The sequence below is a fragment of the Scatophagus argus genome, chromosome 16 (genome assembly GCF_020382885.2).
Source record: "Scatophagus argus isolate fScaArg1 chromosome 16, fScaArg1.pri, whole genome shotgun sequence".
NCBI lineage: Eukaryota > Metazoa > Chordata > Actinopteri > Scatophagidae > Scatophagus > Scatophagus argus.
The window spans coordinates 10,380,281-10,403,172 of NC_058508.1; the positions used below are offsets into that span (position 1 = coordinate 10,380,281).

The 22,892-nt window shown below is 40.5% G+C and overlaps 1 protein-coding gene across 1 annotated transcript in view; it reads right to left on the bottom strand.

Moving 5' to 3' along the window:
- The window catches only part of cacna1aa (calcium channel, voltage-dependent, P/Q type, alpha 1A subunit, a), a 58,340-nt gene extending 41,610 nt beyond the window's left edge, over positions 1–16,730 (bottom strand). Inside the window, exons 1-14 of the mRNA XM_046415636.1 lie at positions 16,630–16,730; positions 16,014–16,153; positions 8,101–8,192; positions 7,128–7,280; positions 6,353–6,540; positions 4,126–4,229; positions 3,867–3,982; positions 2,974–3,018; positions 2,749–2,832; positions 1,573–1,779; positions 872–984; positions 632–744; positions 399–530; positions 94–166 (exon numbers count right to left, since the gene is read on the bottom strand). Of these exons, the coding sequence (XP_046271592.1) occupies positions 94–166; positions 399–530; positions 632–744; positions 872–984; positions 1,573–1,779; positions 2,749–2,832; positions 2,974–3,018; positions 3,867–3,982; positions 4,126–4,229; positions 6,353–6,540; positions 7,128–7,280; positions 8,101–8,192; positions 16,014–16,153; positions 16,630–16,722 (1,653 nt within the window). The 5' untranslated portion in view covers positions 16,723–16,730. The remainder of the gene's footprint in view (positions 1–93; positions 167–398; positions 531–631; positions 745–871; positions 985–1,572; positions 1,780–2,748; positions 2,833–2,973; positions 3,019–3,866; positions 3,983–4,125; positions 4,230–6,352; positions 6,541–7,127; positions 7,281–8,100; positions 8,193–16,013; positions 16,154–16,629) is intronic.
- Positions 16,731–22,892: the final 6,162 nt, after the last annotated feature.

Here is a 22,892-nt window from a genome sequence, read left to right on the forward strand (position 1 = left end):
CTCATCTTCTCCCAACATTCTCCCTTCCTCCCTCCCTCCTTTAGCCTCTCCCCTCCCTCCCCCCTTCTCCTTTACATCATCTCTCCTCCTCACCTGGAACACTGTCATTATTGCTGCGGGGAAGGTATCGAAGTTGGTCGGAGGAGTGCCATTTTCAAAATTAAACCTAGAAGGGGAAAACAGTCAAACGGGAGAGAGAAAGAGAGAGAGAAGGAAGATAGCAGTGTGAGGACTAATGTTCAAGCATCTAACTACCCAAAATTGGCTTAACCAGTCTGGCAATGAACAGAAACCAATCTCTTCCTGGAAAATGATAAATGTTAAAGAGGAAAGAGAGGAGGAGAGAGAGAGGGACAGTGAGAGAAACCAAGGTAAAGGAAAAGGAAAAGAGCACTGACTGTCCTCCGAAGAGCTGCATGCCCAGCAGGGCAAAGACAACTATGAAGAGGAAGAGCAGGAAAAGCAAGCTGATGATGGACTTCATGGAGTTGAGCAGAGACACAACAAGGTTACGCAAAGAGGCCCAGTACCTGACAAAACAAGACAGAAAGTGTGTTTAAATGAGTGCAATATTATGTCTATTATATTGATATGAAAAATAAGAAAGAAAACATTAATACAGCAGACTCACTTGGTGACTTTGAAGATCCTCAATAACCTGAGAGCTCGCAGCACACTGATGCCAAACGATGTGCCCGGCTGGATGATGGACCACAGCACTTCAAATATACTACCACATATGACCTATTACAGATACAAGCATATATATAAGCATGTAAATGTTAATCATAATAAGCAAACAATGTCATTCACATGTCAGTCTAACAGGTGTGAACTGAAAGTTTATATCCCTGAGAGCTGTGGGACTCACAATGCAGTCAAAGCAGTTGAAGGAGGAGTTGAGGTAGGCCTGCCTGCCCAGGCCATACATCTTCACAAACATCTCCGTCAAGAATATCCCCAGGAAGATGAATTCAGCAAAATCTACTCAGAGGGAAAAAGACAAAAAAAGGAGGAGGAGGAGGAGAAGGGGTGAGAAGAGACCATTAATCCTTCTATCCTTCAACCTGTAACTGAAAAATTATGTGGCCATCTTTCCATTCATCTGTGTCTGTAAGGAATTGCAGTGTTTTATGATACATGCATTTAACTCTATTTTGGAGTTTGAAGTTGTAAAAGAAAGTAATTTGTATGAAATGAGATTCTTCATTTTTTAAATGTGCACCGATATGTTTTCACTTTTCATCTTCTGAGCTCAACTTCTCAGCTGTAGTTTTGTAGCCTGAATTTTGTGTGAAGAAAAAAATATTTTTCTCCAAATCATTTCATTCATCCCATTTGTGAGAGATACAAGGACAAAACAAGAATCTGTGAGAAAGGAAGACATTATATGTTTGGATGTGCATGTGTTAACTGGTTGGGTCAGCTCTTTCATGGATTTTGTCACATTTACTTAAGAGTTTGCTCACCCACTCTGTTCCAGTAATCTGTGATGAGAGTATTTGTGCATTTGTAGAGATAATCTGTGCATGTTTGTACTAAGTATGCATGTACCCCCTCCCTCCTACTCACTCAGAAAATCCGACAGGGGTTCTGGCTGGTCGTAGTGCACTACTGCCACACACAATGTGTTGAGGCCCACCAAACACAGTACGGTCCAGTAGAAGGCCTGCGACTTAACAATGTGTCGGATTAAGAAGCGAAACCGTCGCTCCCGCCTCTTGAAAGTTGACCCTTCGAGCTTGGAGCTCTTCAAGCTTGCACGTGCAAATGGTGACCCTGGAAGGATAAGCAAGTGAACATTGGTTTATTGGTATGGTTGTGTGTACATTTAGGATCTTAGTGTATGAACAGCGTACAAAGTCATTTGCTTCTTTCATTTGTTACTTAACAAAACAGTAACAATATCAGTAAATAAAATCGAGATGACGTGAGCATATGCATTCATTAGAATGGTGAAGCATACAGTAGATAATATAGATTAATATTTTTAAAATTAAGCGATTAGTTTACCCCCATTTTTGCATATTTGTTAAGACTAAGATAAAAAATATTTATCACTTGTTGAAATACCCCAATGAGTTGAATGAATTCAGTTTTGGAAGCATATGATCTGTGCTCTTCTTAGCAGATGGTGCTCTGCCACAACATAATATCATTACAAATGTGATATGTAAAACACACAAAAAAAACAATTTATTTGTCTTATTATCATGAAAATCTGGGAGAAAGAGGGACTAGAGGAGAGAAGGAGGGAGGAGGCAGCAAGGACAGGTTGGAGAAAAGACAAGTAGAAAATGGGGGGTTGGGGACAGGAAAAAATGTAACATGAGGAAAGAAGTGCAAAGCAGCAGAGGACAGGAGAGGGAAGGAGAGGGAAGGAGAGGGGGGTCAGGTAATGCTGATATGCGAGATAAGATAGCATCTGTATGTTCCTGTGGTTTGCCTTTGAGTGTGTGTGTGTGTCACATTGTGAGGACCCGCCTGACTTATGTGGACCAAATTCAAGTCCCTACAGCATAAATCATTAAATATTATGGGGGAGACTTGCTTTAAGGTTAGGTTGAGGTTAGGGTTAGGTTATGTAAAAGTTAGGGTTAGGCAAGCAATGTTTATTGTATGGTTGTATGGTAGTTAAGCCTCCAGGAAATGAATGTAAGTCTATGTAATGTCCCCAAAAGTGATGGAAACATGACTGTGTGTGTGTGTGTGTGTGTGTGTGTAAGAGAAAGTGAATATGTATCTTACCTACTGCCAGATCCCCCTCCCCTTCCTCTGGGTTTAGAAGCTCAGCTTTGCTCTTATGATTCTTTGTGGCTCTCCTGCGTGAGCCTGTAAAGGAAAAAAAAAAGTTTTTATCTGTAATGTAACAGAACTATTATGCTCCAATGTGTTGAATTGATTGGTACAGTTTTAAAATGATCACATTTATGCATGCACAAACACGGAACACATAAAACAGTGAATTCATACCATCATAATCATTTTCATTTTCATCATCAGCCAAGATGACCTCTTCTAGAAAAGACAGACAAACAAAAATGGTAATTAAGTACACAGCCACATTACATCTATCTTTGATGACTTCCACATGATCTAACAATCTTTTTTTTAATTACCAATTGTCATTTGTCATTTTAATTAAAACTCAACACAAAGTCTTTGACCTGCACCTGTGCTTGTTTACTCATCCCTCCCTCCTTTGTTTTTTAGCTTCCTTGCTTTTATTATGTAGATTGTCTTTTCAAGAAGATCAAAGGTCTGTCCTTTCTATCTGCACCTTTATCTGCTCCTTCCAACATCCAATCCTCCGTTCCTCTTATCTTCTCTATGTCTTTCCTGCCCCCAGCACAGGGTTCAGAGTAAAAAGACAAGAGAGAGAAAAGAGAACTATGGGCCTACACTGAGTCTTCTCTATCAAAGCATCAAAAAGTGTCTTTAATCCTAACAATGTAAATCAAGTGTGTCCACTCACTATAATTAAAGTTTGCTCATATAACATTCTGAGGTGAGGCACACCTACACTTTACCTACCCCATATTGAATTTGTATAACATAAAAATGAAATTGTTTGGTTGTGAACTGACTGTAAAGGATTCAGTGTGTTTCAAACTACTGTACAGTACAAAATTGTATTCTTGCACCAGCTAAGTGTGCTGAGTTTGCTTTTATAAAATACTATCACATGCACCTGCCGCCAACATTTTAGCTTGCAATGCATCAAAACTATTATGGCAAACATGATAAGAACAGAATGATTGTAATGATAGAGTCCAAAAGGTTTTTCTTTTTTTTCAGTATGTTTTATGGTTGTATGTGCCTTTGTGTGTTAAAAATGAAGCATACATACAGTATATTGAACATACCAGCTTTGCAGATCCACTCCAAATAACCATTGAGCTCCCTTTCAATCTGCTGCTGTCTTCTGAGCTTCAAGAACTCACTCCTGTTCTCCACACGCTCTCTCTCTTTGGCAAACTCACTGCAAGGACACACACACGTATGCATTTTTAATGTGACATGAATTCAATAAAGATTTTTAAATTGATTTCAAAATCAAATCAAACTGTTAATGTTTATGGGATAAACTATCCCTTTCTCTCTCACAAACACACACATGCTTACCCTGACAACACACCCAGCACCAGGTTTAGCATGAAGAAGGAGCCGATGATGATGAGGGGGATGAAGTACATCCAGTTCCATGCACTCCCTGAGGCATCGTTGCTCTGGAAACACACACACACACACACACACACACACAGACATCAGATAGAGTAATCAATGTTTTCCTCTTTGCCTCTGAACTTGATATAATAGCTTCTAAGCTACCAGAAACATCACTTGGTTAACAGTTTATTAAAGTGAGCACTGGGAGCTTTGCAGGGACTCATAATGACTGAGACATTAGACATTCCATAACAGGATGGCTGAACAGCTGCATGAATCAGCTTCAACTGCATATGTTTTTGTCTCTCTGTGAGAGTCAAGGGCATGTTACTGTGTGTGTCTCAGCACCCATGCACTAAAGAAACTACAGGTGTCATTTATCAGGCCGGCTTGTCAGATTAAAGAGTTTATTTGCATCCAGGCACAGCACACACAGTAAGTGTTTCAAACACTCAATGTCAAAAGCTATTCCTTTATTTATTTTTTTTTTTTAAAAAACCCTCTGGAGGAAAGATCATGTTAGGAAATGTGTCTTAAATTCATCAATAAATGTTCAGACAATGTGGCCATTAAAAAAGGTCACCAGAGGCCCAGCAGAGGTACATTCAAAAGTGCTGTCCACTGCTGTCGGAAATATAAACAACAGCAGGGCTGGCATGAATTTGCTTTAAGTCATCTCAGTAAGTAAATGCATATCTGCCACTCTATTTAGCTGCTCAGTGCAGAGTAAATAATGTATAAGAAATGCTTTGGTCTCTTCCTCTCTGTCTCTATTCTCCTGCTGCCCAGACCTTCCTTTCATTTTCTTTATCTGCTGCTTATTGTTTCACTCTCCTTTTGCATCCCTCTTTGGAACACCTCTATCCCGCTGTTTCCATCTATTTCATTCCTTCTGATGTATTTTCATTTGCTCATTTTTTCCTTCATTCCAAACTTCTTACCATCCTTGATCTCTTCCTTTATCTGTATCCAATCTTTCAATTCCTCCTCATTCTCATGGATCGACCTATACACTGATTCTTCATTTTACCTTTTCCCACCTCCAGACCCCCTCTTCTCTGTCCCACCTCGCCTTCTCTCTCGTAGCCTTCCTGTCTATCGTCCCCCCGTCTCATCCTCCCTCCATCTTTCCTTCTTCCTGCATGTAAGCTGGTATTGCCGCTGTGTACCCAATGTACCGCAGACCCTTTTTTCTACCATTAAACTTTTATTGCTCCCCTCCCCAGCAGCTGCAAGAATAACTTGGACTGAACAGGCCCTTTTAAATATAGAGCAGCATCGGGAAGTAGGGACACACAGAGAGAGAGAGAGAGAGAGAGAGAGAGAGAGAGAGAGAGAGAGAGAGAGACATAGAATGAGAGGGAAAGGAAGGAAGGAAGGAAGAGAGAACAGACAGAAAAACAGAAGGAATTAAGAAAGAAAAAGAGATATGAGAAGAATAAGACGGACTGACAGGGAGGGGAAATGGGAAAAGACACTATTACAGTCAGGACTCAAAGACCCTCATCTACCTCTGGTCTCCTAGCAACCGTTGCCACTGACAGCAGGAAACTATTGAGTCTTGGGCATGAGTAATGACACTGTTCAAGACTTGGTACCTATTTCATGGGCAGACGCACAGTGTGCACAGGTGAAAATCATTGGACGTTTTAACACCTTAAGTTTAGCATTTTGTGAGAGAATATAATCTGATGGTTGGTGGTGCAGCCTCACATGTTAATGAAAGTGTCCAGCAAATGACAGACATATTGGACAAACACAAGACCTAAGTGCGGCTGCTTTTGAATGCCTATTTATTCTTTGCTATTTTCAGCTATAGTGCGGTTGCAATATCCATTGCTAAGCACAAATACTATGTAATGTCCGTGAAACGTGTCAAACAAGTTAGATTATTACAAGTTAGATCTGACAACAAGATACCGTATACCTCAAAATTTTATTAATTGACTAAGGCGGTGAAGCCAGCCATGAGCATTTTAAGTTATCATCCTGAGACCTGCAACTCTAAATGACTGATGACCCAATGGCTGCTTGGCAAATCCATTAAACAGTGGCCAATGCCTTCAATGTGTTTCATTGCTGCTCTACTACATGCATAACTTTACCTGAGCAGGCTGAAGTAGATAATGAGGTGGTCACAGAGTGTGCAAATGTGTTCCAAACACTGTTCAGCAGTACATACATAGTAGAGCAGGTCGGTCCAGCCCTCCATGGTGATACACTGGAAGACGGTGAGAATAGCAAACAGGATGTTGTCAAACTGGGTGATGCCATAGTTTGGTCCCAACCAGTACTCTCTACACGTGGTGCCGTCTGGACACAAACGTGACGGAGGCTCTGTTCCACATGGAAATTCTTCTCGGATCTCACCTGAACATGGATGAAAGTGGGGAGGTGTTACGAAAGCAAAGCTTTTGTATGAATCACATGTGCAGTCCATTGGCTCAAAATACAATTTTGCCTGTTACTTTCTAAAATAAAATATGTGAAGGGTTACAGGCTACAGAAAGCGAGGTACAGTCGACATACAATCGTCATGACACAGCAAAGTCGACTAACCTACCTAACCTTGAATTTTATACACGTTTTAAACTTCTTGAATTCTTTGTAGATAGAATACAATTTATAATATCTACACCACACAGGGGAAAAGGAGCAAATAGTAGAGATATTAGCAATGAATGAGACTACTGTGGAAACTGCCTTTCCTATCACAAAAATATGGACTTTGAATTAATGCAAACATTTTAAAGCCTCTCATGTTATTTTGTGAACAAAACTGCATTTTTTGTTTTTTTACTTTTAGCATGACAACTACTCAAAGTCTGTCTTAACTTCAACAGGTTTACACATTATTTTGACTGCTCCTCACTGGTTATAACAGTAACAGCAAATTAATTCAGACTGCACTAATGGCAAACAAACACAAATACACTGAGACACGAGCACTCCCGTACCTGTGTGATTGTCAAAGCAGGTTGTATGGAATTTGCCCATGTAGAACTCCAGGCCAATGATGGCGAACATGAGGATGGCAAAGAAAAGAAGCAGGCCAATTTGCAGCAGAGGGATCATGGCCTTCATGATAGACTTGAGGACTACCTGTAAGCCTGGAGGACACAATGTATGCAGTATTTAGTGTAAGAGTATAAGATTTTCACAATTATCGTTATCAAGCGCCATATTTGAACAATTAGAAACAAACAGAAGGATCTGAAAAAGATACTCACTCCTCCCCCCAATTATTTAGCAGTTAGCAGTTATATCAGGAGCTTCAGTTTACCACATTAACCTTTTTGCTGCAACTACTGGAGAAGCTGCCTGTTACCTGGTACACACTACAGTATGCAAAGGAGGGAGCAAACCTGTCATCACACAATACATGACATATACAAATGAGATAAAATATCCAATATTAATCCCCAGATATGCTCTCGAAGAAAAAATAGCAACATTTTGTAGTAAGTTAATTTTCATGTGTTTTGTGGAAAACGGTCACATTATTTTTCAAATGTATATGTATATCACATATTGAAATGGAAGATTTGCAGGAAGCTTAGCGACTTTTGTGATGAGTAAGCCTTGGTTTGCCTGTTCAGCGCTGTAGTGGCTTCAGAGCTATTAATAACACTGCAGTGGTGCTGGAACACTGCTGCCACTATAACATTTAAAAAAGGAGCAGTGAGTGCATGGAAGAACCACTTTTGTTGGAACACTTTGGGTGCATTATGCAGAACGACACAAAAGCTGCATAAAACGTTGACAGAAAATGCTGCCCGATGCTATAATTAATTTTTCTTCCCTCCACTAAAAACTAAAAGTTTCAGAGCTAAAACTGTACTGCACTTAAAGAAATTGGAGTAACTTGGATAAAGGCCAGTAAAGTCTTTTTTCAATATCCTTGTTAGTTCAAATGAAGAGTTAACTTACTAGGAATACCAGACACCAGTTTGAGGGGCCTTAATACTCGAACAGCCCTGAGGGTCCGCAAGTCGAAATCAGAACCCACAGTGGACAGGATCCTAAAGGAAAAGAGACAAATGCACAAAAGTGTGCACAGACAATCAATATTTAATCTAGTCAAGCTTGTCACTGTCAGTCAGAGTCTCTCTGTTTTCCTCTTTCGCTCTCACACATGTTTTTACAAACACATGCACACTCAAACACAGGCCAGGTCATTACAAGCTAATGGGCGAGCACTGTATGTAAATCCTGCAAGAGACGAGCTGGTCAATAGAGGTTAACAAGTGAAGCAGGACAGAGAAGTGTATTGAGACAAACAAGGGTTGGGATGAAGGGAAAGTGTCCTGTGTCTAAATGTACAGGCTATGAAGTGACAAAGGAGAGATGGAGTGATGAGGAGGAGAGGGACGATGGGAGGACAAAGAGAGAGAGACAAGGTTAAAGGCATGGGCAGAGGGAGCACTGGCAGATGGAAAGAATCAAAGATGCTGACTTGCTTAATTCTGCCTATTTTTATTCTTGGTACGTTTGAAATGTTTTGTCTTCAAGCCATCGCCAGACTGCAAACCTGTTGTGGTGAGTGTTTGTATCGCCACTCATCATCTAAATAAAGACTTGCAAACAGCGTGTGTGTGTGTGTGTGTGAGTGTGAGTGTGTGTGTACTTGAGAGGGTTAAGATGTTCCCTTGTGCTGCCAGACTTCCAGTCAGTCCCTTCGTCTGACGCACACTGTGAATCATCCTCCTTCCCACTTCTCTCTCTACACTCTCTCTCTCTTTTGGTCTCTTTGACACATTTTCACTTTCGTCTGTTACACTAAGAGGCCCAGTGACACAGCAGAGCCTTAATCACAGGTCTGAAGTCAGTCTGCTTTGCTTGAAAACATACAAAATTGGCAGGAAGGGAAAAGTAACACCAACACAGGATCTCTGGGTGATTGTATACTCAGCTGTGGCTTTAAATGCCATATTGCATTACCAGGAAGCCCCCCAGTGGTAGGTCCTCTGTGGAGGCTAGGGTCCTTGTAATGACATTGTGTGATATCAAATGCCTTATGAGAAGCTGGCCTGTAACTGAGAGGTTTCTGGCTTGGTCACGAGGCATTACTGTACTCCAGCTGTGCGGGCAGCTGAAACATTACAACAGAACTCACTGAATTCTGTGTTCTGTTAAACATATTGGCTGCATATACAGTGCTGCCATTTTGCAGCTGTTAAATCATTAATAAAACATTTTTTTTATTATGTATGTTGTTATGTGCAAAAAGAGAAAAAAAAAAAGTATCGTGCAATATGTTGCCTGGTATGTTTTTGATGAATGATTGGGAAAGAAATGCAATCAATAGACAGAAAATAAGTCAAAATAATGTGTAAAATAACCAGAAAATAATAACTGTGTATTTGTTAACTCATAATTTTTTATTAACATTTAAATTATGTTTTTAATATTTACACAAAGCTCTTCTGAGCCGTTCTGCAATATTGAAACGTCATGTTTATACACTAGCTCAGTAATAACAAACCAGCTGCTGTTTCACTGGTATTTCACTGGTATTGGTTGCAGTCAGCAACATCCCACTGTCCTGCACACTGGACCTTTAAGGTTGAAGACCTGCTTGTATCTAGACATACATATGCATGCACACACACACACACAATTCAGTACAGAAACCATATGGGTAAAATCATTGCAGTTGCACTTTACTTGATGTAATCTATTTCTGTGACATAATTGAAGGGAACGACACGTGTGTGCTAATTCAGGCAGTCCCCTCGAGTTGCACTGTTAGATACACATGTGACATGCCTCACTCTCCTCAATCAGCTGCCAAACACACCCTCCCAAATTGCTGGTCTATTTACGGTGCAACAGTCTCCCATCTCCTGTTCTGTTTGTCATTGCCACTGTTGCCCTGTATCAATATTGTTGCCTTTTCTTTCAGCCACCCCCCCCCCAAAAAAAAAAACACACACACACCGAGCATTCACCTGCAGGCTCCAGCTCAGGGAAGTTCAAGCTTTGCTCATCACTCCCACATATTCATCACATATTTCTACATAAACATATTTGCAAGGAGTGACAAGGTCGGAGTCTAGACCCCAAACTCTCTTCTGCTGCCGTTATAAACATTTCAGTCTTGAGCTGTCTGACTGAAATATAGTTATAACACTGCTAACAATGATGAAGATGATGACAATGATGACAGACAACGATGACGATGATGATGATGGTGGCAATATGATGACATTTCAGTTTCTGAACAGCACCCTCCACCACAAACAGGGTCGGGCCGTTGAGGCAGTTCCTCATTCACACCGTCTCCACGGTTACTGGGCCCTTTCTCATTCATAAAGTGTTTCCATGGCAACAGGGACCTTGGCTCATTGATAGAATCTCGGTATCACCTTGGTAACAGGGCCAAGGGAAGAGCCTGATTGATTGTTTATCTTTCTCCTCTCTTCTCTCTTTAATGTAAATGTATCACACATTCACACAGACAAACAGATATGTACCCACATTCAGTAACACATATATCGATGGCGAAAGCACATACATCCAGAGACACACATCTGTACAGCAAAAAGGCACTGGTGAGAGATTGAATGTATTGAGTGAGATTAATTTTATTCACGTATGCACACTGGAAAGTAGGTCATTTGGAATAACCAGTGCAAAACATTGTCAGTGACAAAGAAGCCATAAATCTTATACAGCTAAAGACACACACAGGTAAACACACATACATACCAACATGAACTGTATGAAGAGCAACACAAATGGTTAAGGAGAATCACATTGGACAATATAGAAATTATACATTCTCCCCAATGACCTCTTCTTATGGGACATAAACACATTATGCAAACACAATATTTGCCTTCCCATTCTCTCCATCTGCTTTCCTGCTGACTTCAGCTAAATGCGGCTAATTATTTCTGTCCACATCACTGACCAAATTGCTTAATCTCTTCCCCTAACTCCCAGCTTATCTCTCCTTATCTCCTCGCTTTTTTTCCTCTATTAAGACAATTCAACTATTTCATATGTCGCATATCTGCATGATTATAAACATTCGTTCACATAAATATTACATCCTACCTTTGCCAGAAAAGTTGTTAATGAGATTGTTAATATCCCATTATTCCTTTGAATGACATTCCATTAAACGCTATGCGACATGAACAGGTAAAGAATATGTATGCACGTGTATCTTCATCAGAATGCACATTTTAAGTCATTATTCTTGAAGTCATAATTTCACTGGGAAATTTCAGATGATTACAAGGTCACTGGAAGGCTTCCGTCTTCTCTTCTTTTACTTCCCTGTACCAGTCGTATCTAATCAAAAGAATCTCACCAAGGAGGAGGAGCGGAGCAAGATGCAAGCCAAGAATGGCTGTAAACTAAGGGTAATTGGACTAATAATCAATAGTGGGCATAAAAAACAACTAGCTTATTCCCAGGGCCAAATCACTCAGGAAATTTACTACAAGAGGCAGGTCAATGCACGCACTTGGGCACAGAAGCAACGGTGCACACAAGTCCACTGACATCCGAAAGGTTGTAAAGTGAATAGCTCTTATATTCAGACATGTTAAGTGTTTGTCTTTGTATGTGTTGCACAAGCAAGTGCACTAGAATTGAGTAGGAAATGGAAAGGAATGTTTGAAGTGGAAAAAAGTGTGTATGTGTGTGTGTGTGTGTGCATGTCCATGCGCGCGCATTGGTCAGTGTGTTATCAAAGGTTTCAGCCAGAGGTGGGTAGAAAGGCCAAGCTGTCTTTCATCTTCAAAGAGTCACACTGCTAAGAACACAACCTCTATTCATAGAGAGCGCAACAAAGAAAGTGTGTGCGAGTGTAAAATGTATTGACTTCGGTCAGTGTACATAATGTATCATGGGAATATACAGTTTGTGTGTTGTTAAGTGCTGCAGCATATTCTCTGAACATCCTTCTGCAGCTTCATGCTTAACTGTATAATGGTAACAACACAGCTGGTTAATGAGGGGATGAATGGTACTGGGGGTTTTCTGTGACTGTTGTTTACATCTTAAATAAATATGACAATCACTTAGGGAAAAAAATCAGTGCATGTTCTCTGCATTCTTCCTCTTTCTTATTTTCTAATTTCTTGTTCTATGATGATTTTGTTTTTATTTTAACTCTTTTTTAACACCTGACTTCACTTTCATTACTAGAAACCCAAACTTGCAAAATAGTGCCTTAAGCTGTCTCTCACTAATTCAGATTGAGTTCCTGAGAGTGGTTTGTCACTTCCACTGTGATCATAATCAATAAAACAAGTTTCGGGCAAAATTCATGCCACAGATAATAAATGAAAAAAAACAAAACATTTTTGTTGTCCTTGTCAATCATATAATGATAACACTATCAATTTAATTTTAGCATGCCTATTAGAAATCAGTACTGGTGCGGGAGTGGTCACCCCGAGGCCTGCAGACAGCTCACATCTGATGAACTCACCAAAACACGTTGTTATTATAGCCAGTGGGTGGAAGAGAGAAAAAAGACAGATTTAAACCCTAACTTCTACCCTTGAGGGGGGATCTTCTTGTCCTACCCAGGACTCTGGGTAGGAAATAATATGACAATAAGAATAAGATGGTTCATATATATTCAAAATAATAAGATGGTTTCAATGACTAAATCAGGAAGCAGTTTACATTTACAGTATTAGAGTATTAAAGTATTGTTTGGTTGTGTATGACAGAGTTGTGAAACAGAGTTTTTGTCTTAAATGAAGGGTTACTTACTTTGCTACTAGTCAGTAATACAGAATGTCATTTGGAAATTTGTGTATCATCTGTCTAGCCTTCGTCTTCCCATTACTGTGGGTGGGAGAGAAAGAGAAAATGAGAAAAAAAAGAAAAAAGCCTTCCAGTGCTCCCAACAGTGGGATCAGCACCTTGGAGAGCGCTGTGGCGTTCAGTCTTGTCTCTGTCCTGGTCTCAGTTCTAACTCCTGATATATAATATAATATAACGCATACAGTTGACAGTTTGGAGACTGGGTCAGCTTCAGTCAGTTGATTAGCACATATTTTTGTAGACTTGCAATGGATCAGAGGATTGGAGGAGTGGAGGACTGTCAAAATTCAAAACTAAAAAATGGTTTACCTTGCCTTGCCTGTGTGTACAATGTGTCACAATAAAATGCACCACAAATTATTTATAAAACTTACAATTTATTTATATTATTTATTTATATTATTTCTAAAACTCGCAGCACACATGCAGCAAACGTTATGACAATCAGAAAAAAACATTGCGTATATTGTTTATCGTAACTCGGGTTTTACTTGACATATTACAAAATTTTTAAAAAAATCTTAAAAAAGTTTTAAAAAAGTCCCCACTTTTGACATCTTACATTGGTCATGCAATAAAGATGCACCGGCATGTCCCTGGAGTCCAGGGGGTTTTAATATGTTGATTATTGGAACTATTAAATTAATTCACCCGTTAGTACAATACAAAATAATGTGGAAGAAGTTTAAAAATGTATAAAACTGTGAAAAATGCTCATCACAATCTCCTACAGCCCTAAGTGACGTGTTCTTCGTCAAAGTGGCGGCTTCTCTCATCCGAACAACAGTTTAAAACCCAAAGACTCCTCATTTACTGTTATAAATGAAAAGAAAGAAAAGTAGCAAATACTTTCATTGAAGCAGTACCCTGTTTGACATTTTTGTTTAAAAAACAACTGACATTATCCGTCATCGATCATCAAAATATTTGCCAACAAATTTTCCTTCCATTGACTAATCATTGCAGCTCTAGTCAAAACATAAATGTTAAATGTTAAAGACTATAAAGGCATTTACTGGAAGTTTTAAGGACAGCCTCGCTTCCTTCAGCTCTCTGCATCTCACTGCTTCCTGCTGTCTTGCTGACACTCTCCTCACTTCTCACTTACAGTCACTCTGTTGTGCCACGCTGAGATGAGCTTGGCTTCATCATTGCTCTTATTAAAGCATAAGGACATACTGCCAGACTGAGCGCTCGCTGACTCAGTATTTGTGTGTTTTGTGTGTGTGTGTGTGTGTGTGTGTGTGTGTGTGTGAGGAAGAGAGACAGAGAGTAACCCATTATGTTCACCAAATCACCACATGCACACGTACAACATTCAGTGACCTCAACACATCTGTGCCAGCACTCTCATACAATCATTTCAGTGGACACAGTATTCTATAGTGACTCAGCTACTATGTGACAATGAGATGGTTACTATGTCACAACTGTGTGACTTATCAAGTGTGCAAATGACACATGAAAACAGTATTAAGGCTGTCAAAATGCCAGAAAAATGTAATGTAAAAAAACAAGAGAACCAGTATGTTGTTTAAATCTGAAGCAAGAATAAATAACCGATTTTTAAGCTCTGTTAAAATCTTAAGATTTGCTTTAGCAAATTTGAAATGCTGTCAGCTTTGTGCATCAACAGAGAGTATTCTCGCAGTATTTGCATCTCATTCTCATACTCACATCCAGCACAGATTCTCCGCTTTTCACCAGCCCATCACTTTTGCAGCCACATTCATCTAAATCACATTAATCGTTAAACACAAACTACACGCATGCACCACCATGACATAGTCGTAAATACTTCATCACACAGCCTGCAATATTTACATAAGAAAGAAATTTTATTGTGTCTTTAAAGATGGAAAATGGATGGATGGATGAACAGATCAACAAATCAGTGCACGTTTCTTCAGCGCTGAAAAATATAATGCAAACCTGTTTGCAATGTGTGTACACAAAATCATTCTGCTCCTCTTCCCTCTTATTATTTCCATCAATTCAACTTATTATCTATTTGCTGCAGTCCTTTCCTACAGCCTAATCAGGGAAAGTAACTCCATCGTACTAATCCTGTCATGTGTCTTAACTCACTCTCGTTTTACGTCACAGTCCTCTGGCTGAATCCCATTTTGCAAACCCTTTACCCTTGCTTTCACATCTTCTCTGAGCATTCAGATGAAATGTCATGGTGGCCATTTGCAAAAACTTTACTGACTGAGGTACTTTTTAGTCCTTTCCTCACTTTCCAAGAGAAGCACTGCACTTGCGTATTAGACTCCGCACATTTTCATTGGTTTTCATAAATGGTCCTTATTCCACTGTTAAAAGTGTCCAAATTAAACCTGGAGTCTTACTTCATGTTGGAGTTATTGTATTATTACCCATTCCTGCTCTTTGGAGGGGAGTGTGCATGTGTCGATACGTGTGCAGCCTGTTACAGACGCCCCCGACTTTCTTCACTGTTTTCTACTGTTTATTATTAGAAAGTTAAATTAAAGAATTTCCCCTCTGGGATAAATAAAGGAATTCTCATTCTGATTCTGATTGTTTTTCCCTCCCTTATTTGTTTTCCTCCACTTCCTGCACTTTTCCATTGTCTCTTTCCACCATGACCTTTCTCTCTCTACTTAGCTACCTGTACTTGTGAATTTCCTTGTATCCTCTGTTCATGCCTTCTATCCAATGTCACTGTGTGCGCACCCTCACCCCTACCCGTGTGTATATTGTGGTGACATTTGTTCGCTACCCAGGCTGCTGGCTGCCTGTGGTTTTGCTCTGTGATCTGACTGCTGCCTTACCCAGAATGGGGCCATTCATTAGCTCAAAGAAGCTGGGATAGGACACTCACACACACATGCACAAACACACACTAAACTACAGGACAAATCATTTCATTCTGTCCAGTTTTTGTTGAACAAGGCAGACCATATCTGATTCTGACCCCATATTTTTATATCTGTATGTGCTTTTTTGAGTTTTGATGCAGGTACAACCTGTGTGTATGTGTGTGCCTTCATGTGCTGTCAACTTGTGTATCTTTGTTTGCCACTCACCCCGTGAGCACCACCACAAAGTCCATGACATTCCATCCGTTCCTCAGGTAGGAGTTCTTGTGGAAGGCGAAACCAAGTGCCAGAATCTTTATTCCGGACTCAAAGCAGAAGATCCCTATGAAGTACGGCTCTGTATCATCCTGAGGACAGAGAGCGAGCAAGCAAGGAAAAAAAGGGAGGGGTAAGGAAGACATAGGGGGTTTAGAGGGAGTCCAAAAGAATATTTTCATAAATATGTGTCAGCCCTAATTCCAGTGTGGCAATGTAGAAATGGAAGAGAATTGGCCCATATCATTGCAACTTTGTGTTTCTAAGCTCATAGATGTAGGCTATATGTAGTTTTATATTTGAGTATAACATGAGCATATTTCCCCCTGAATCTGTGAGTATACTCTGTGTATGTTATCTATAAGAATGTGTTGTAGTACGGAACAATTGGACTAATATGCTGTTTAAAGATGCAGAAATCCTTGTTTCAAGAGCCTCTTTTAGTGGAGTAGCTACATGCCTCTCCACTAAACTAAAATCAATAAGGAGTAAGAACTGTCACCCGGCTTCAATCATGTTTATATGTGGTTCAGATACTCACATACTGTGTCATGTCTGCTAAACTTACCAGTCGTTCAGACAGTGGGGTCTTGTCCCCATCAGGCAGATGTTGCTCCAGAGCCAGGACAATGCAGTTGGCAATGATGGTAGCTAGAATCATCCACTCAAATGGAGTGAAGGAGATCAGTCAAGGAAAAATACTTCTCGAAACATAAATCCAAAGTTTCTATGTCAAATTAAACATACCAGTGCAATACAGCTTGAAAGTGCTGTTTTATGCATAGGCATGGCACATTGTGCCTTACTTTATAACTTTCCACCAAGTGATGCTATAATTACAACATACAGTCTTCACTTAAACTTGGCAAATTAAAACCCCTAATTAACAAATATTTGCAGGTCACTCTACCTGTTTTTACCTGTTTGTTTGTTCTGATAATTAGGTTAATATCACTACCGCATGTCAACGTCAAATCTAAGGTCAAATGCATGCAATGTAAGTGTAAGTGAGTCAGACAAACAGCAGGTCTACAGCCCAATAGACCAATGCCTGGCTTCTCACCACCACTGCCGCCTGTGTACACACACACACACACATGCACGAGCACATACACAGACCCACAAGCCATCATTATGAGTCATTTAAATATGCTCCGCTTAGTGTATGTTCTGGTAACACACCACCCACACACACAAACAAAACAAACAAACACGCAGACGCAGGCTACATTAAAGTGCTAGTGTGTGGCAGCATGCCTGGAAAGTGAGTGAGATTTATTGTGACATCACCGTTTGGCTCTATGTACACAACGTCTAAGGGCTAGTTCAGTGATGGGAAAAGAGAAAGAAAAGGGGGGGGGGGGGGGGGGGGGGGCATCTCAATGTACATCTAATTGGGTATGTCATAACCTCACTCTGTCTCCATCTCTAACACACACAAACACAAACACATACACACAACGGTTATATCTTCTCACATCAATCCCACTGTCTCGTTAAAGTCGCAAGATGAATAGTTACATTTAAAAGAGAAGACACTGAGCAAGTGGAGAGAGAGCAAGAGAGACTGAGAGAAAGAATGTGAATGCAAATTTGTGTAGAAGATGAATGAACAATCAAGAGAAAGGAAGAGGGAGGAACGGACTGAGACTGTGGGCTAACAGGTAAATGACGTTCCCAACCTAACGCCAGTGAAACCATTGTTAGGTTGGGGACTGTTGTCATTGGCCTGTTGTTAATTTATTATGTATGCATCAAATATGTATTTAAGATGAATGTACACACCTTCAAATAACATAATGAAAAAGGAAAATTTAATTGTTTGTAACCTATGTGATGCAGACATTTTCTAACCGCAGTGGAGTGGAGTGTGACTTTTATAATCAATATAATGTCTACATATCATGAATGGTAAGATTCTATTCTGTCTATTCTTTCTCCTTTTTTTCACCTTTTGTCCTGCTCGCATGCTTCCTTTGGCAGCAACCATTTGCATGGTAGAAAGGAGGAGGGGAAAAATTGAATGGCAAAGAGTGGAAGAGGAGAATGGAAGAGGAGGCTATTCAAGGCAACATACATCACATGTGTGCTTCTGTCTGTTACATGTACACGCCTGTGTGTATGTGTGTAGACCTTAGTGTGCATGCGTATGTTTGTTTTCTGCAGCCATGATGAAAGGGAGCTTCTCTAGCTTGGTCCAAGCTCACAGTGTGTGTGTGTGTGTGTGTGTGTGTGTTTGTGATCATCTGTTTGACCGCTCTTACCAGGCACACATTACTACAACACCCAGGGCACTGCTCAATTAGCCTCCCTGCCCCCCAGCAAAGCATGTGTGTATATGAATGTGAGTGTGTGCACAAGTGTGTATGTATATGCATGTGTGTGTGGGGTGTCGTTGACTGAAAAAGGGAGAGAGAGAGGGGGGGTGGGCAAGGAGAAGGGGAGCGAGAAGGTGAGAGACTGATATAGAAACACAGGTACAAAGGGACAAATGTGTGTATACAGTATGTGTGTGTTGCGTACTAGAAATAATCCTCATGTGGACTGACTGTTCAGTGTGTGTTTATATGATGATTATTTGGCACATTTTCTCCCTGCATTACGTTTCAAGGTGCCACATGATTTGCTCGCTCTTTACACCAGCAGTGTGTGTCTGTATGGGCATGTGAAATATTCACACAAATATGCTTAAAGATGCCTGCTGCAGACACATACACACACACCTATGCACAGAATATAAATGCTCAGAAAATAAATAAATAATTCTCACTCTGCCATAAACCTTTCAATAATGAATCTCCTCAACATGACAGAGTTAAAAGCAAGGGGAAAATATGGAGTGAGGAAGAGATAAGAATATGTTGCTCTCTCACCATTCGCCCCCGCCCTTCATCTTTCTAATGTTTTCTTTGTCCTCAGTCTCTCTCTCTCTCACTCTCTGTCTCCTGCCTTCCCTGGGTTTCTTGCTCTACCCGTGGTTCTGCATACGCTAGCTTTATATTATCTGTCTGGGTGTACGTGTTTGTGTGTGTGTAGGTGTGTGTGTTTGTGTGTGCGTAAATACACTGTAATGGGGACAATGGTAGGTCGTAGACGGAGATGTCTCGCCAAGAAAAGGGAAGTGAGTCCCTCAAAGTACACCAGTGGAACCAAATGGCACATGTGCACACACGCACACACTTCTACTGGCCTTTTCCTAACCTTGTCCATCACCCAGTCTTCACGTTCTCTCCCCTTCCTACCTTCTGTCCTCCTCAGTAAAGCCCCTGCCTGTTTCTCACTGATATATTTCTCTCTCTACCTGCCCTGTTAAGCCTCCTCTCTGTCTTTTTTTTCTCCCATGTCTGTCTGCCTCTATGTCACTGGCCCCTCTTACATTATTCCATCTCACTCTCATTTTTTCCCCCATTTTTCTTCCTCTCTCCAACTTGTTTCCAGCTTGCATCTCTCCTTGGTCCACCTTTTTCTCACTGAGTCCGCCCATCAATCATTCCTATCTCTATCATGCCATCTCCATTCAATATCGAATGAGATGCAGCGTCAGCAAACGTACGAGGACACCAACAGCAAGAGAGAAGACTTTGAGGGGGGATGAAAACAAAGCTTGCTCGGATAGGAGGGAAATATATGGAAGGCTAAATAAAAGAGAGGTGAGTAGGAAAGAAAGAATGAAACTGTCCTGTGGGCACAGACATGATTGAAAGGAGTGAGTGGTGAGGAATAAAAGAGAGAGAAGTGGAGAGGATGTAGCACAGGGAATGAAACAACAATGAGGAAGAGAGAAGGGCAGAGACCGAGAGCATAGAAGTGTTGCTGAATGAAGGAGAAAGAGAGAGAATGACAGAAGGGTGTGAGAGTATTGCAGTATTTTCTTCTCCTGAGCGCTATGTATGCTCTGCCGAAAGTAGGTTAGTGGCAGAACACACACACACACGTGCACACACACACACGCACACATATATACGAAAGGGAGAGAGTGGGTGGGAGGCTATACATCATACTGCCACGTACAGTATGTATGTGGGTATGTGCAAGTGAAACTGACAAAAGGCACAGTATAAATCACTGCAGCCCTCATATGTTTCCATATACTGACACACTTCACACATTATGTTCAATCACATGTGCACATGTGCAAATGTTTGGTTTGTAATATGCTGCGTACGTCTCACAGTTGCAGGTCCTGATGTAGGATGCATCGTGTGACATGAATGCCGACACACTATCACAACAGGACACCCTTTGTCAAAATGTCTGCCCCTCAATAACCTCCACATGCCCGCCTCTCTCCATGCACATGCCACATTGCCATTTAAACGCATGTATTCATACAGCACATGTGCTGCACACACATGGAACAACACTTGAACTCACTTTGCTGAAACTACAGTCGTCTGCCAACAGAGTCCAGAGCAGCTGCTACCCTCATGAAGGTGCCAGATTCCCTATTAATAAAACCAAGCATGAGAGTGTGGACCTCCACACTCACTATCTGTTTCCTTTATTTCTGTTAAACAACACTTATTTGTATGCTGAAATACACTCACTTGAAATCAGGGAGCCACGAAGAAGGACAAGAAAAAAAATTACATTAACAGTCTTGTCAACAATCAAATATAGTTTATAAATGTACTTTGACTACGTGAATGCTTTGTGTTGTTTTTAAACAGAAGACAACTAAAAGAAAGAAAAAACAGTCTAAACTCATAAGTTAGCAGCGTCCCCTTTTCTCTGACAGCTTTTCTTCTCTCTTCCCTTCCCCTCTCCCTCTCTCTCTGTCTCTCTGTCCTGTTGCATTATGCAGCAGAGTACTGGCGGAACAGCTCAAATGATTACTTCATTTTCTTGTCACTTTTCCTTCAGAAGCACTGATTTGATAAAATGAATGGGATTAAGCTCTGTGGTTGAAACCTATCTAATTATTCTGATAATCAGCAGCCATAAAAGATAAGAGACATGGTTGAAGCGCTTCACTCTATTCCTACATCATACATTTTAAATAGAATCTTGCGAATTACAGTTTAAGTCTCTCTTCATAAGTATTGCAAAATTTTCATTGGTACAATATGAAAAGATTCAATTTCTTTCCATTTCACATACACTGTGATGAAAAGCAGGACAAAGGATAACATGAAACCCAAACCAAACACATGTCTATGCCTCAGTGCTACAAAACATTTAATGATTGTACATTTATCCCACTTTGGCACCATGTCTGACCGTGTTGCCAAACAAATGGGAGTGCCCGAAGGCCAGTTTAGCCCTGCTTGGCCTCTCTCAGTCTGATTTAGCATCAGGCAGTGTGTATAGTCCTTACAGTCGCCCACTTCTCCTCCTGCCTGTTTATTCCATACGGCATATGTTGTGTCTCTATCTCACCCCTGCCACTGCCTCTCCCTCACCACCCACATACAGCCGAGTTGTCACTTTGTGCAAGATGCTGACGATGGTTTGTCTGTGTGTGTGTCTGTGTGTGTGCAGGGACTGTTGGCTGTGTGTAGAATGTAAGTCTAGTATGTGACATGTTTTTTTTTTTACATTAGTCGCATCTTCAGTAAGGCAATGCAGGGGTGTTAGATCTGTATACACGTGTTTGCATATGCTGCAAAACCTGCTGATTTGACTTTGTACCTGCTCTTCACTGCCATTGTGTTTATGTACATGAGTTTGTGTGTGTGTGCCAGCACACCCTGCAGGTAGAGTGCAGGTTTCCAGCAAGGTTTGTCTAGTAACAGCTGCGGCACATGACTAAAGAACACGGGTAGAAAAAAAATCAATCCATCACAGACTCCCTCCCTGTCTCTCTCCTTTTCTCTCTCTCTCCACGTATTCTGAATTCTCAAAATAGCTCTGCTCCACGTCACTGCACCCCCCCCCCCACCCCGCACACACACAAACACACGTATTCTCAAAGACACACAACACAAGCGCACAAACTAGCCTGCAACTGAAACTGAATTATTCAACAGAGCCAGAATGCACAGCTAAGAGAAAAGGGAATGAGAAAAATGCAGAAGGAAAGGAGAGAGAGAAACAAAAGAAAAAGAGATAAATATGTTCTTCTGTTCAACGTGCATACATGTGCACACAGTAAACATGGATGAGCAGACATATGGACACAACACATCTGTTGTCAGCAGCTCAATAAGTAAATCCAGGTTGTTTATCTATGTACATATATCAGATTTTCAAAAGGTTTTAAATATTATTTCATCATTAAAGACATATTAATTGCCAAGCTTTCTGTATTATCAGTATTTTTAGACAATGCAAGGTGACATTGCAATAGGATAGGACTTCAACGTCCTTGACAAGACAGGCCCAAAATTCAAAATAGTAGATATATGTATCTATGGAGTGAAAGTTCCAATTCTTTGTTGCAACCTCTGACCACATCTAATGTGCGACATCAGAGCAGGGATTTTAAAAGGCAATGACTTGTCCAAAATGATGTAACAGTGCACTAAGACTGTGTAAAACATCTGCACACACAAGGTTTGACTGAGGCAGTGGTGTTGGTGAATGCTGCCAACAGCTATTGATACCAACATTGCTATTGTGACAAAGATGAGATATTAATATTTAAATGTACGGTTCTTCATTTTTTTAAGTGACCCTTTTAAATGACCAGATTGGCTGTATTCTAAAAATATTTAATGATCAAAGACAACACTAGGCATACAGATGACAAAAACAAAATGCATTTTGAAAAAAAAAATAAATAAAAGCGAAAATCAATCTAAATAGATTAGGCTCTCTAATAAGCTTTATTTCGTTTCCAGTTCTGTGGATATCTGTGTGTGTGTGTGTGTGTGTGTGTGTGTGTGTGCT